The sequence below is a fragment of the Mustela erminea genome, chromosome 6, assembly GCF_009829155.1.
Source record: "Mustela erminea isolate mMusErm1 chromosome 6, mMusErm1.Pri, whole genome shotgun sequence".
Taxonomy (NCBI): domain Eukaryota; kingdom Metazoa; phylum Chordata; class Mammalia; order Carnivora; family Mustelidae; genus Mustela; species Mustela erminea.
In genome coordinates, this window is record NC_045619.1 from 123,394,065 (window position 1) to 123,409,404 (window position 15,340).

A 15,340-nucleotide genomic window follows, 5' to 3' on the forward strand; every position below is an offset into this window, starting at 1 on the left:
GGGTGCATGTGCCCCTTTGGATCACTACGTTTGTATCTTTAGGGTAAATACCCAGTAGTACAATTGCTGGGTCATAGGGTAGCTCTATTTTCAACTTTTTGAGGAACCTCCATGCTGTTGTCCAGAGTGGTTGCACCAGCTTGCATTCCCACCAACAGTGTAGGAGGGTTCCCCTTTCTCCGCATCCTCGCCAGCATCTGTCATTTCCTGACTTGTTAATTTTAGCCATTCTGACTGGTGTGAGGTGGTATATCATTGTGGTTTTGGTGATGTGGAGTGATGCCGAGTGATGTGGAGCAGTTTTTCATGTGTCTGTTGGCCATCTGGATGTCTTCTTTGCAGAAATGTCTGTTCATGTCCTCTGCCCATTTCTTGATTGGATTATTTGTTCTTTGGGTATTGAGTTTGCTAAGTTCTTTATAGATTTTGGACACTAGCCCTTTATCTGATATGTCGTTTGCAGATATCTTCTTCCATTCTCACAGGGTGATTTTAAGAATTATATGACATAATGTACTGCAAGCACATACCACAGGCCCAAGCAGGAGTAAACACTTGATAATTAAATTATAAGCTATTATTAATGTTATTATTTTACTTTGCACATGCTTGATAAATTTTAATAAAGTTAGGAAATTTTAAGTCAGATACATATTAGATGTAATCTTTGAGAATTGCACTTTAGCTTTCTTACCCTTTATTGCCACAGTTGAAAATAGAGACAACTAAAATTGTGGAAATAGCCCAAAGGTCCGTCAGCTGAAGAATAGATCATGAAGAAGTGGCAGAAGAAGTGGCATATATATATAATGGAATATATATATATATAAGTGGCATATATATATAATGGAATATTATTCAGCTGTTAAAAAGAATGAAATCTTACATTTGCAATGACATGAATGAAGCCAGAGAGTATTTTGCTAAGTTAAATAAGTCAGAGAAAGACAAATACCATATGATTTCACTCATATGTGGAATTTAAGAAACAGACAAGCAAGGGAGAAAAAAAGAGAGGGACACACAAACCAAGAAACAGACTCTTCACTAGAAAGAACAAACTGCTGGTTACCAGAAGCATGGTGTCAGGGATGCACTAAATGGGAGGTGGGCATTAAGGAGGGCACCTGTCATGGTAAGCCCTGTGTTATAAGCAACTGATGAATCGCTAAATTCTGCGCCTGAAACTAATACTACACTATATGTTAACTAACTGGAATTTAAATAGAAACTTAAGAAAAAGAAAAAGAAAATAGAAGTAACTAACATTTCTCATATGAGAATTAGAGATAATATTCATCAAGTACCCAGCACAAAGCACAGCATGTGGGAGGTGATGACTAACTAGTCGTTACCATCACGACTAATTTTATCATCCACTTGTACATTGCTCTGCAGTCATTTTTAACTACGCCTTTCTTACATATGCAGATTCATAGATATAATGCTTTCACAGCATGCATGCACAAAATATACACAGTTATATGTGACATGTGAATTTTGCAACACACACATGTGATGTGTGTGTATACAGACATGCACATGTGCCTACATATGCACACACACACACACACACACACACATACTGGAGAAAAATTTTACCCTAGTTTGATGATACATGCCTGTTTTTTTTTTTTTTTAAAGATTTTACTTATTTATTTGACAGAGAGAAATCACAAGTAGACTGAGAGGCAGGCAGAGAGAGAGAGGGAAGCAGGCTCCCCACTGAGCAGAGAGCCCGATGCGGGACTCGATCCCAGGACCCTGAGATCATGACCTTTGCCGAAGGCAGTGGCTTAACCCACTGAGCCACCCAGGTGCCCCAATACATGCCTGTTTTAAGGAAAGAGAACCCATATATGAATGCTGTTACAAAAGACTTTTGTACTCTATTCATTATGAATGATGTATACAAAGTAAAAACTATATACATTGAAACAAATTCAAACCTAATTTATGCCAGTTAATTTGAAGCATAACTGGAGTGGTGTTCAGGCATACAAACACTTTGGGTTTGTTTTGCTTCCTATTAATAGAATTTAGCTTAGATGACTTGTTTTCTTTTATTTTCCCCTTTGAATGAGATAATTGCCTTAGTTTCATTACATAGAATTTGTTTTCACCACGTTGGCAAGGTTTACAAATGGAAATTGCTTTGTTATAGATCACGTTATACACAGCTAGTATTAAGCTGGGACTGTGACTGTAGAATTCTGTCTATACATAGAGTAAGGAAATCTTTGCGGAAAGTGTTAGAAATGTATATTTTGAACAAATTCAGTAACCGCCGTTACTATCTAAAACAGAAGAAAGAAACTCAGAAATGTTTGTCATTTTCATCACAGTAAATAGGTCAGAGGTGATTGACTCTCCTTCTCTAATACGTTCAGTCTTGGTATCTCAAAGTTCAGCAATCCAAGCACTGCTCTCTCCCTGTCATTTTTATCCAGAAACCAAAAGGCCAGCTCATCTTCCAGTAAACCATTTCCTGGAAGGCTCTCACTTGCTCACGGATGTGTGCCTCTCTTCCTGTTCTCTTCAGTTCATTCCTTCACTTGTTCATTCACTCGTTTCTTTGTTCACCTGGAAAAATGCACAGGGAGCATTTTCTGAGTACATGGTAGTTTCTCTCCCCCATGGGTGGTGTGGACTAGCAGGGGAGAAAGAGTCATTATGCACAGAACCATGTGGACAAGTACAATGGATATAATTAAAGTTTTGTGAAGAAGGGCTGCCTTGGTGAAAGACCATGGTGGATGGTCTTGACCAATCAAGACTATTTAGCAAGAAAGTGGAAATTGTGCTGAAATGTGCAAGGTTTTCAAAGAGAGTTTTCTAGAGGCAGGTGGCCAGCAAATGTAAAATATCTGTGGTTGGAGAGGTGCAAGAAGGCTAGTAGATTTTTATGGTGGAGGCTTGAGGAGGGACCATGAGATGAGGTTGGAAAGGTGAACAGCACACGGACCTTGAGTTGAACCTGTGTCATTAGTCCAGTAACATTGTTGGTCTTGACCTTAACTCTGATAGGAAGCCATTTAAGGACGTTCAAGCAGTGTAGTGGTCCAATTTGCATGTCAGAAACATTGCTGTGTTCACAGTGTACGATAAGAATTTCAGGGGCACTCACGTGGATGCAGAGCATCAGTTAGGATGCTGTTTCATTAGGGAGAGACCTGAATGTCCCTGGAGAGGTGGGTGGTTCAAGAAAAATTGAGAAAATAAAATGGGACAGTGTTAGTGGTTGGTTGAATCCAGGAAATGAAGGAGGAGCAGGCATCAATGATGACTACGGGATTTCTTTTGAATTCTTTTTCCACTATCTTCCTTCCCTATTTATTCTGCCTTCTGTAGTTCATACTCCACTATATAAATGTAGTATAGATCTTTCTATATTTCATAGAGCATTTCGTTCTGTATATCTTCTTGTCCAAACTGGAACTTGGTTCTTCCTTAACTTCAGCATTTTGTCCACAGCCACCTGGAATAGAGTTCAGTCTTCATTTTCCAGAAACCATGATGTCCAGAAAACTCTCAACATTCTTGTCCCTCGGTTCAGGTGAATACTCATTAGAGGAGTGTTAGCTATTTTGGATTCCCCAACTAGAATTACGACTTGAATCCTTTCTTTATCCTAGGTAGATGTCCTGGCATGTTATTTTTAAATAAAGCAAACATTTATTTCAATATACATAGTATCATCAAAATTGAGCTGGATTAAAGAAAAATATTTTCTTCTGACTTCTTTGTTTTCTATTTCCAGAGGTACTGCTAATTTCTTATGTCTCTTTCCAAAGACATTCACTAAACACACCAGCACGAGAGCATCTGGATGGCACAGGCTGTTAAGTGTCCAGTTCTTGGTTTCCGCTTGGGTTGTGGTCTCAGGGTCGTGGGATCGAGCCCCACATTGGGCTCCGTGCTCAGTGCAGTATATGAATAAATTTCTCTCTCCGTCTCCCTCTGCCCCTCCTGCTCATCCTCTCTCTCCCTCCAGAATGAATAAATAAATCTTAACACACACACACATCAGCATGTGTGTATGTTGTACGTGTGTGTGTTCCTCTTTCTCACTTTAAGAATATTCTTTTACTCTGTATGTGGGGTACCTGGATGGCTCAGTGGGTTAAGCCAAAGCCTTCGGCTCAGGTCATGATCTCAGGGTCCTGAGATGTATGCCAAAGTAAATTTCAAAGGTTTAAAATATTTAAATATTTTTTTAAAAATGAAATTACACAGCAATCATATAGTACTAGAAAAAAATATGGCAGGGCACCTGGGTGACTGTGGATTGAGCCTTTGCCTTCAACTCAGATCATGATCTCAGGGTCCTAGGATTAAGCCCCACATTGGGCTCCTTTCTCAGTGGGGAGCCTGCTTGCACCCCTCTCTCTGCCTGCTGCTGTGCCTGCTTGTGATCTCTCTGTCAAATAAATAAATAAAATCCTTAAAAAAAGAAAAAATATAGAAGAATTTTAATATTGCATTGTCAAAAACCATTAAAGGAAAGAATGCAAATTTGACTGCATAAAAGTGTAAAATAAAATTTTCCTGAAGTGATTTTGATCTGGAGATTTATCCCTAGCTCTAGCTCTCTGTCTCATGGTAGTGGCTTCATTTGTGATATCTTAGAACCAATTCTCCCTAAATATTCATAGCCTCTAACAAGTACATTGGAAAACAATAAAATATTACTGTATTTTACATTTCCTGACAGCAGAAATAATTCCTTGGACTGTCTTCATGTTATTCCTGATAGATGAATTTGAAACTTCAGAAAATGATAATTTTAAATTATCATTTAATTTAAATGAGTCTCTCATTTAAATGAGTCTCTAGAAACTAGAAACTCAAGGTATACAATTTGTTCACCACCAAGATGTCAGCAATTTCCTCCACGTCAGAATCATGAAGGAATATTTATTTTTAAAAAGTAGCTTTGGATTTCTTGTTTGAGTGCTTTTCCAGCAAAGGATTAGAACCGTTCGAATATTAACATGTAATGTTAGCATAGTATTTCCTAATGGTTAAGTATTAAAACTGGGTAATTAAAAAACTGAGGAATAAACTGTTCTTTCTGGAAATATCTTTTTGAATGAACATGAGTGGCAATTTAGTGTAAATTTTTGTCATGCTGAGCATGGCTCTAGGGAGTGCTCTTCACACATTTTGAACATTTGATGGGAATGAAGACGAAGGAAGCTGCCGGAACAGTATTTGAGCCAATGTGCACGTTGTTCTCAGTCGAGGGCTGAGCCCACGGCCCAAGAAGCCTAAAAACAGAGAAGCTGCTGGTTTTTGAACAAGAGTCTCTGACAGACTGCAGTAGTTAGCCACTTTGGAACCGTGATGGTCCTTCTTCTCAAAGCTTAGGCACTTCTGTTCCTCCTAGACTCCTTTCCATGTTTTCCTTGCTTTCTTAACACAAACCACAATCCCTCTACCTGTTTTCTTTGTCCATTCCTTCAGGCTTCTATCATCTATAGTATGGAATTTCTTTTGTGCTAACAGTAAAGTGGATGCCACAACACCTTCACATTTTTAAGTCTTTGCTTTAGATTACTAAGGGGAGAGATCAAGAGGCTTAAAAAAAATAACAAATATGAAGCACATTCAGAATGTTTCAGGGTCTCCCAAAGCAACTGGTCTACCATTTTTTTTTTTTAACTTACTACATAAAACCCAAGAACCATAAGGGTTTTGTTTTCTATTCTTACATCCCTTAACAGGGTTGGCTGCTCATCGGAACTCTCTTGCCACATAAATAGAACTGCAAAGTGAGAAAAAGAAAAGTAGCCCATGACATCTGGGACCTGGCCTGGTACTATATCATTTAGGCTTTGGTGTTGCTCTGAGCTGGTGGTTCTCTTGTTGGACATCAACAATTTCACAGAGTGTCAACATCTGACAAAGCCACTCCGGAACCATGGATCAAGATAAAAACAAGATCACTTTGTAATCGTGACTGAACACAGGCCAAACACGACCATTAGCTTGGCCAAAAAATAAAGGACCAGACTTCTCCATATCTTGACTCATAGGAGTGTTTCCAACCCATCCTGACTTTAGCCTATTCTAGTCATCCCTTAGTTAGGTAAGAATCATTAGGATAGACAATCATGTAATTATTTCTCCTTCCTGAAAGCACCCAATCTGGATCAAAATTCCACTTTCTTTGACCCTCCCCAAAATAATCTACCCAAAGCCCTAATGTTGTTGTTGTTTTTTCTTTTTTTTTTTAAGATTTTATTTATTTATTTGAGAGAGACAGAAAGGTAGAGAGAGCACAAGCTGGGGGAGAGGCAGAGGGAGAGAGAGAAGCAGACTCCCATTAGTCTGATGTGGGGCTCGATCCCAGGACCCCAGGATCATGACCTGAGCCGAAGGCAGAGGCTTAACCGACTGAGCTACCCAGGTGCCCACATACTAGTAATTTTTAATTTGATGCTGGAATTGCGAATTCCTGTTGCTAAGTGTTAAAGCTTGATATAGTCCTTTAAAAAGCATTGAACTTTGTTCTAGAGGCGCTGAAGTTGCTAACAGTTCTGTCGAGTCCTTATGGAGTTTAAGCTTTTTAAAAGACAGATTTAAGATAGAAGTCTGCAACTTTTTGATACTAGTTTTTGATTATATAAAAATATTTTTATATTTTTGATATAAAATTTTTGATATTGATTTATTGAAGTATAGTTAAACATATAATATTGCATTATTTTGGAATGACAACAGTGATTTAACCATTACATATGTTGCAAAGTGTTCGCCACAATAGCTGTAGTCACCATATAAAGTTATTACAGTATTGCTGATTATATTCCCTATGCAGCACTTTCCATCCCTGTGACTTATTTATTTTATGACTGGAAGTTTGTATTTCCTTATCACTTGCCTCTTTGCAAAATTTTCTCTGTGTTTTTTTTCTTGAACTCAGGAAACTTTCGTTTTTAAAGTAATCTAGTGTAAAAACAAGTTGAGGTTAAAAGAATATGTTCAGTGAGTATGTTCAGCTTTGCAGGCCATATGGTCTTGATTGCAACTACTTAACTGCCATTTTAGTGTGAAAGTAACCATAGATAATGTGTAAACAAGTGGGCATGGCTAAGGCCCAGTAAAACATTATTTACTTAAACAGGTGGTAGGCCAGATTTGGTCCTAAGATGATAGATTGCCAATCCAATCCACGGTCTAGATTCTACTTCCTTCTAGAGTTACCTTGGCCCCTACTAAATTGTACCCTCTGGAGTTCCTACGGAATGCCCTGTGTTTTCACCAAGGACTCCACATTCTGGCTGATAGAAACTCAAAGGTATGTGGCCCTCTGTGAACTCTGGCAATTTTTCAGCATATAACTCCTAGTTATTATTCTCTTAGAAGTTGTTCTCAGTCTCTCTTTTTGGATTTTTATCCTACAAATATAAAAACTAGAATTTAAACCAAGACTTAGGCATATCTCTGGGTCTCCTTCTCTGTACAGCACTCTTTCCTCCACCACCCAGCCTTGAAAATTCCAGCTGTCCCATACTATCTCCTCTACAGCGTGTGACTCCATTTAATGCTGGGCTGATCCTATTGGAGTTCAGAAAGTGCCTCCATACAGAAATCTAGGGGTGATCATAGGGTATGCCTTTTTTCATTTCTCTAAAAGATCACAAACCTGTATTTCCTGATGTTCAGTGTCTATAAACACTTGTATATACTTTGCCTACATTTCTAGTTGTTTATTGCTAAAGGATAATTTCATGGTTTATTACTGTTTCCTGCTGTGTATATCCTGGGAGCAAAAGTCTTCATATTACTTATTTTGATACTCAAGTTGTCTCTGATTTGGCCAGTAAATTTCTCTAAAAGCTGCCTCCTTAAGCCTTTCATCATAATGCTATAATTTTTTGAGCACTTTATTATTTTCTGGTACCAAAAAAAAAAAAAAAAAAAACTAGGTTCATCTTGAAATTCTTTGTTCTTAGTTCCAAACAGACTATTTTCTCAGAGATCTGGCTCCTTGTAATGGGGAATAATATTTAAATATAAATAGAATTTGAAATAGAGGAGTGACATTCAATTATGTTAAAATACCACATGGTTTTATTTTGTTTAATGGACCATAAAGGGTCAAGGGTAAGGCACAGAAATCAGGAAGGAGAGCATTATAATAAAATCACATAAAATGATAGTCTCTTAGACCAAAATAGTAACAGTGAAAAATTATATATGTTATGAAATAAAAAGTTTTATACACACACACACAATTGTGCCCACCTTGGAACTGAGGATTGGCTCACCTTCGGCCAAAATTTGTTTTGGATGCTAAAACTGACAATATTGATTGTACACTCAAAGGGTTGAAAATGTCCATTACTCACATAATGAGGCCTTCTGGGACAACAGGGTAGTTCCAAGGCATGTCCAAAAGCAGTTTTAGGGAACAAGGAAAGGAAATTGATTCGGAGTTTTCTGGTGGATGGTGGGACTGGGGTGAGAATTTCCGTGCACAGGTAAGGACATACATGGTTTGAACTGCCTGCCAGTAAGGGGAGCACCTGGGCTATGGCGCTGGGTTTCTGGATGTGGAACACAGAGGAAGCACTGTCAGCAATCCAGTCAGACATCAAAACGTGGAGCTAGCCCCTGCCACACTGAGCTCCTTCTAAGATTTGTTTTTCCTCCGAGTAACTAGGGCTATAGAGTTGCCATAAACACAGTTGAGGAAGGCTATTCCCTGGAAGAATTTGGAGGCAAAGAATCAGTTTTCATTCCAGTAAGTTAAGCTTCAGATGTCTCTAAGATTTATTTGCATTAAAGGTTTTCACTTTCATCATTTCCTTTTTGCAAAAATAAACGGCCCACCAAGAAGGTCTCTGTCCAATTTGAATAATACATTTTTTACTAAAAATCAAAGTGATAATAATGTCATAAAAGCTTTCATATCAGAATCACTTAAATATATACACCCTCCCCCTTAGTAGCTGGTGTCTTTGGACAAAACAACAGACATGGGAAATAATTTGGAAATAGGTAAATAACACTATCAACGTTTATAATTTTCCTTGATATTTGGCAAAATGTTTTATGGGTAGGAACACATGATAGCAATGAAATTGTTTTTATTAATGCTTTCTGTTCAAAATAATCTAATGTAATATTGAAATTGTTATGTTTTTTGAATTATGTAGCTACATATGTTTTAGAAATTTTAAAAAATTATGATTATTCTAAAATATTGGCTATATCTGTTGTATAATATATTGGGATCTGTGGTGTGTTTCCATTTAGAAACATGTTCAAATTACTTTCTTGTTTGTTTTAAAAGAATTAAATTTAAGTTTGATGCAGTCACTTTGGAGAAAAGCATCTTTTTTTTAAATTCACTTCTCTTTTTATTGGTACTAAGTGATCTCCTTAGAGATACAATTTAATTTTTAAATTTTTTTTTAAATTTTTTTTTAATTAATTTTTTATTTTTTATAAACATATATTTTTATCCCCAGGGGTACAGGTCTGTGAATCACCAGGTTTACAAACACATAATGTGTTATTAGCCCTAGGGGTACAGGTCTGTGAATCACAGCACTCACCATAGCACATACCTTCCCCAGTGTCCATAACCCCACCACCCTCTCCCTACTCTCCTACCCTCGGCAACCCTCAGTTTGCTTTGTGGGATTAAGAGTCTCTTACGGTTTGTCTTTGGAGAAAAGCATCTTAAGAACCAGTTTTTTTTTTTTTTTTACTCCCCAAACAAGTTGGAATTGACAGAATCAATACAAGTGTCAACTTGTGTAAAATTAAATGATCTAGTAATTTCGCAGGTTCTCAATAGTCCCATGAGAAATAATGCATCTGGTAGTCAACACTACCATTTTTGTTTCTTGGTGGTCTGGTCTGGTGATAGTTGACCTGGATCACTGTTCTTCTTTTTTTCAATAGATTAAAAAAAAAAAGAAAGAAAAAAAAGTTCAGAAGACAATAGACCTGGGTCCAAATTGCATCTCTGCTCTTAAAAAATCATCAAGTTGCTTAACATCTATAATTATTTATTTTTCATCTATAAATGAAGGATAATGTACATGCTCTTCATTTCTCTGTAGCTTAGAATTGCTTTAATGTTATGATTCTGAGTCAGGCTCTGTGAATGAAACATTAAAGGCCTTTTGTCTTACCCCCAGTCTGCTAAAACTGAACTGGGCAGAAATAAAAATAGTTTAATCCCACGCTGCAAGAAAGGAAAATGTTAGCAATTAACCCGGACAAGAAAGTTTTGTTAGAGGCAGAATGCATGGTTGAAACTTATTTTCAAAGGCTTTGCAAGTGTAAAGGGCATTTAATTAGGCAATTTTGAACAAACAGTCCAGAAACAGCTTAGTACCCAAAATGGCTAGAAGCCTTCAGAGCACTAGTCTTCTCCCCAGTGGTTTCTACATGGCATCCCATCCAGGTCCTCCCACTTCTTCCCTCTTAGCCATCTAGTTTCTAAAATATGGGACTGATCCAGGACCTGAAAGCTTCTTTATGAGATTTTGTCCGCAGTTTTCAGCAACCAGAACACCGTCTAGTGAATCCCTGCATCACCCCACAGGTCCAATCCACACCTGTCCTCAGCTCCCAGACAGCCTCAGGCCATTGAAGCTACCACACAGAAATAAAATAGGGAGGCATTATCCGTTTCTGTACATGTACCAGTTGGGGAAGACAGAAAGGGAGAAAATTTCTGATACTGTGGAGTCACAGCAACTGAGGAGTGGATAATCCTAAATTGGATCTTTGAATGACTTCTTCTACTAAAATATTGTTACCCTGGTGTTACACCCTATTGTAATATTGGAGCAGGATAATTATACTATCTTAAGCTTATACACTGAACTGGTTTGCCATTTCCAGAACACTGCATTTCACTCACTCATGTATTTGACTAGTATTTTCTGATCACCTACTAATGGCCAACCTCTGTTCTAGGCACTAGGGATAACAACAGTAGTCTCTCTAATTAGCTTAACTTCTGTAGGTGGTACTATTCTTTTTTCTTTTTTTAGATAGAGAAACTAAACTCATCAAGGATAGGATGATGCAAGTCTCCTAGCTGAAGAGGATCAATACCAGGGTTCAAACTCAGGTCTTCGGAAACATTGCTCTTTATTTTAAGCTTTCTGGAGGAAAAGAAAAATCAGCAAAAAATAAAACTATTGTTGATATTTCTTTGTAGGGAAATTATTTCTAAAATTCTAAGCAATTGACAGATATATATGCTTTTTAGAGAAAAATCTGTTATAAAGTTGAATATTATTTATATATTCATATCCCTGCTTCTTTGGAAGTACTATCTATCTATCTATCTATCTATCTATCTATCTATATATATATATATATATCTGTATTTGGTTTCTGATACATATTGAAATGCATGGGTGGTAATGGACTGTGCTTCCAAATACACCATAATACATATGCTCTTAGTATCCTAAAGATTTTGTTTCAGGATAAAAAATGGACAGCCTCACTGGCTTTCAGATCTAATTTTTATCCTTGAACTTAGCTTGCAGGAAATGCTGTATTTGAGGAGACTTGGGGTACTTTCCTAGATCAATAAGATGATACTTGATTTTTTTTTTTCTTCATTTTGAATAATCCTAGTAAGCGATCTGTTGGCCAGAGCACTGGACAGGATCAGGAGAGAGAGATTGGTGTCAGATAACTCATACTCCTAAGAACACCATGTTTCTTTATATGTTAAAGTAAATCTACTCTTACTAGCTTTTAAGCTCAGTGATGAGTTAGTAGTGTTTCCTCATCTTCGTTTATTTTCTTTTTTCTAGGTTCCTGCCCCCGTGGCTATCGGGAATGTCAGAATGGCAAATGTTATAAACCAGAGCAAAGCTGCAATTTTGTAGATGACTGTGGAGATGACACAGATGAAAATGAATGTGGTACCTCCTGTACTTTTGAGAAAGGCTGGTGTGGCTGGCAAAACTCCCTGGCTGAAAACTCTGATTGGGCTTTGGGAGTTGGCTCTCATCAGAGCCTACGACCTTCTGAGGACCACACACTTGGAAACAAAAATGGTAGGTTTTCCTCATCGTTGTCACAGTGTTGTCATCTTGTTGTCATTCTGGACAGCGACTGGAGAGCTCCGGAGAGACTAGTGTGGGGTCAGGGCAGGCGAGTCCAAAGTTTGACGAGTGTATTTGTCTCCCGAGGCTGCCATCACAAAGTACCAGAGATGTAAACCACAGACATTTTCTCACAGTGCTAGAACGAAGATGGGCAAAATCAAGGTGTCAGCAGAACTGGTTCCTTTTGAGGGCTGTCAGGGAGAGTCGCCTATTCCGTGCCTCTCTTGGAGCTTCTGGTGGTCTCACACATGACTTGACTTATAAAGTGGCGTTCTCTTATGTCTTTACATTGTCTTCTTTCTACGCATGTCTGTCTCTGTGTCCAAATTTACCCTTTTCATTACCCTGAAGGGCCTACCCTGATAATTTCGTTTTAATTTCATCATCCACAAAGGTCCAAATAAGGTCACTTTCACAGGGACTGGGATTAGGACTTCACCATTTTTGTGGGGTTGGGCGAGGAGACACAATTCAACACATCACAGCGAGTAACCAAAGTTTAGTGTTGTTCTGATCGTTGTAGATAGATAATAATGTATGCTGCCGTCAGCCACCTTTCCTCAATGACCCATCTTTATAATTAATAACCCTGAATTCTGCCACTCATTGGATCATTCACCTGCCCTGTAGCTTTTCAGATTCTCAAATTTCTCATCCACAAATGGAGAGAATCCAGTTTTCCCTGTGTCCCAAGCAGGGATTAGAGAAATGATATGATACATGTGAAGGGAAAGCAGGTTTGGAAGCTGTAGATGGTAACATGCAGATGAAATATAAGGTCACACCTGTCAGACGTGTTAGAATGCCTCATTTTTGCAGTGAGTAGATGAGGTCTAGTCTCAGACTCCTTGGTCAAAGGACAAAGGATGTCAGCAGAATAAAGCAAGGACCCTGAATTCCTGGAAGCTTCAGAATAGGAAAGAAGGTGTCTTAGAGTAGCAATTCCTCATGCCTATGATATAGCAAAACCCTCCAAGCCAAACTGACCACACCAGAGAAAGGAAGGTCTGAGCTCTGTGCAGACACTCCGCTGTACATGTAAAAAATGTTTCAAATATTTGGATACATAAATATAAAACTCAGGGTCTTCCATGTAACATATTAAGATTCTCAGCATTTTATTTTTGCTCGCGGTAGATGACTGCATTTTTGGAAGTACATTATAACTCCTTTATTTTTCATAGATAATATCTTTGCATTGTTTTACAAGAACTGGAAGGTATAGCGAGTCTGTTAAATGATATCTGTAACTATGTTGTTGACTCAGTGACATAAATATCCTGTCACATCAGTTAATCTGCATACTGTGAGGTACTTTGCTCAAAGCACAGACAGTTGGAAATCATTTTGTCCATGAGCTAGAAGCAGGGCTATTCGATTTTCTTTCTGTTTCAAATGCAAATGCCTTTGGCAGCTCATATCCTATAAACTATAGTTAAAACCCCTAACTAAGATGGAAAAGCTAAAATAATCCCCTCGTTGTTTCTGTCGTAATCTGAACGCTATCCTCTTTCCTAGGGCACTTCTTGTACCTGGAGGCCACTCCGGTGGGCCTTCGGGGCGAAGAAGCACACCTCAGGAGTGCTGTGTGGCAAGAATCCAGCGCTGCCTGCACCCTAAGCTTCTGGTATTTCATATCTACAAAAGCTACAGGCTCCATTCAGGTCCTCATTAAGGTAGGATCCTTGTCCCTGCTGCCTCTCAGCTTAGCGAAGGTTCCTACAGGCAGCCTGTGGCCGAAGGGAGTTTTCACAATTCAGCTACCTTGAACAGAGGAGGCTTCCTTTCATCATGGGGCACTTCTGTTTGGGGTTCAGATGCTCTCGGGGGTTTGATAAGCAACATGGGCATGGGAACTAGCTTGGAGCTCAACAGCAGACTCTGGGGTTATGACTGAATCCCAGAGATTCCTTTTATGATAACATTTAGTCGAAGACTCAGGTTCTTCCTTGCCATCTTGGCATCTCCTTCCCGGTAAAAGAGAATCGATTTTCTGTACATCTTAAGGGAGAGTGACTATCCATTTTTTTTTTTTTTAAGATTTTATTTATTTATTTGACAGAGAGAGAGATCACAAGCAGGCATAGAGGCAGGCAGAGAGAGAGGGGGAAGCAGGCTCCCTGATGAGCAGAGAGCCCGATTCGGGGCTCCATCCCAGGACCCTGAGGTCATGACCCGAGCCGAAGGCAGAGGCTTTAACCCACTGAGCCACTCAGGCACCCCGGGACTATCCATTTTTAACTCCTGTATGAGCAATCACGAAGGAACTAATATTAGACATTTGGGTTCTAACCATACCTTGCCACGGACTGAACCGGTCAGATGAATGATCAAGGTGGGATTACGTTGAACTGCTTATTAATTATGACACAATAGTGCATTTTCTTAGTGAGAATTAATTGGATGTTTCTGTCAGGGCTTTAATTTAGTATAACAAAGTGACAGTGTTCAGGGAGCAAAATAGCCAAGTATATATTCATATTAATAGGACTTGGTTCATATACCTCTATTCTTTGGCAAGTTAAAACAGCAGGAAAAAGGAGTGTGTGTGTGTTTGTGTGGGCGTGTGTGTGTGTGTGCGTGTGTGTGTGTGTTTATTTAGAGAATCTGGTTAGAATTCCAAGAAAGCTGACTTTAGAAACATGCTGTTGAGGCCACTGCGGTTTTTTCACGCATGAGCTTGCCTGGAGTGGCCTAACGCCGGCCAAGAATGCCCGACTAGAGCGCCACAGGGCTCCCATGTCTGACGCGACGATGGCTGCATAGCCCGTGTTTTATCCGAAACCTGAGGTAACTTCATCATTTCGGATTCTTCTATCATCAGAAATGCTGATGAGATACATGCAGCAAATACCACAGTGAATTATGCTTTTATCTAAATAGAGAAGCCTGGAAGTAGTGCTGGAAGTTCTCATAAGAGTCGTTTGCTCGTACGTTACTGAGCGCGATGCTTGCTGACACAGACACAGGGAAGGATTTCCCACATGAAGGATGTCGTACCCCTCTGAGGGTTTCGCTGTTAGGATTTGCTTCCCTCATGTTCACCTTTAATCTTAAATCTCAGTAACAAACTTTTTATTACTGTGTGATGTAAAATGAAGCTATCTTGCAAGGTAAGTCTTCCTGTGAAGTCAGGTTGAACTCCTGTGGTTCCTCCCACCGACTTCTCTGGGCATTTCACAGCATTTTTAAGGAACTAGATTCCTACCATATTTTTTTAAAACACAGTTAACACTTGC

General features: G+C 38.8%; 1 protein-coding gene across 1 annotated transcript in view; it reads left to right on the forward strand.

Moving 5' to 3' along the window:
* Positions 1–15,340, forward strand: part of MALRD1 (MAM and LDL receptor class A domain containing 1) — a 763,833-nt gene that overhangs the window by 400,580 nt on the left and 347,913 nt on the right. Inside the window, exons 28-29 of the mRNA XM_032349560.1 lie at positions 11,805–12,050; positions 13,620–13,777. Of these exons, the coding sequence (XP_032205451.1) occupies positions 11,805–12,050; positions 13,620–13,777 (404 nt within the window). The remainder of the gene's footprint in view (positions 1–11,804; positions 12,051–13,619; positions 13,778–15,340) is intronic.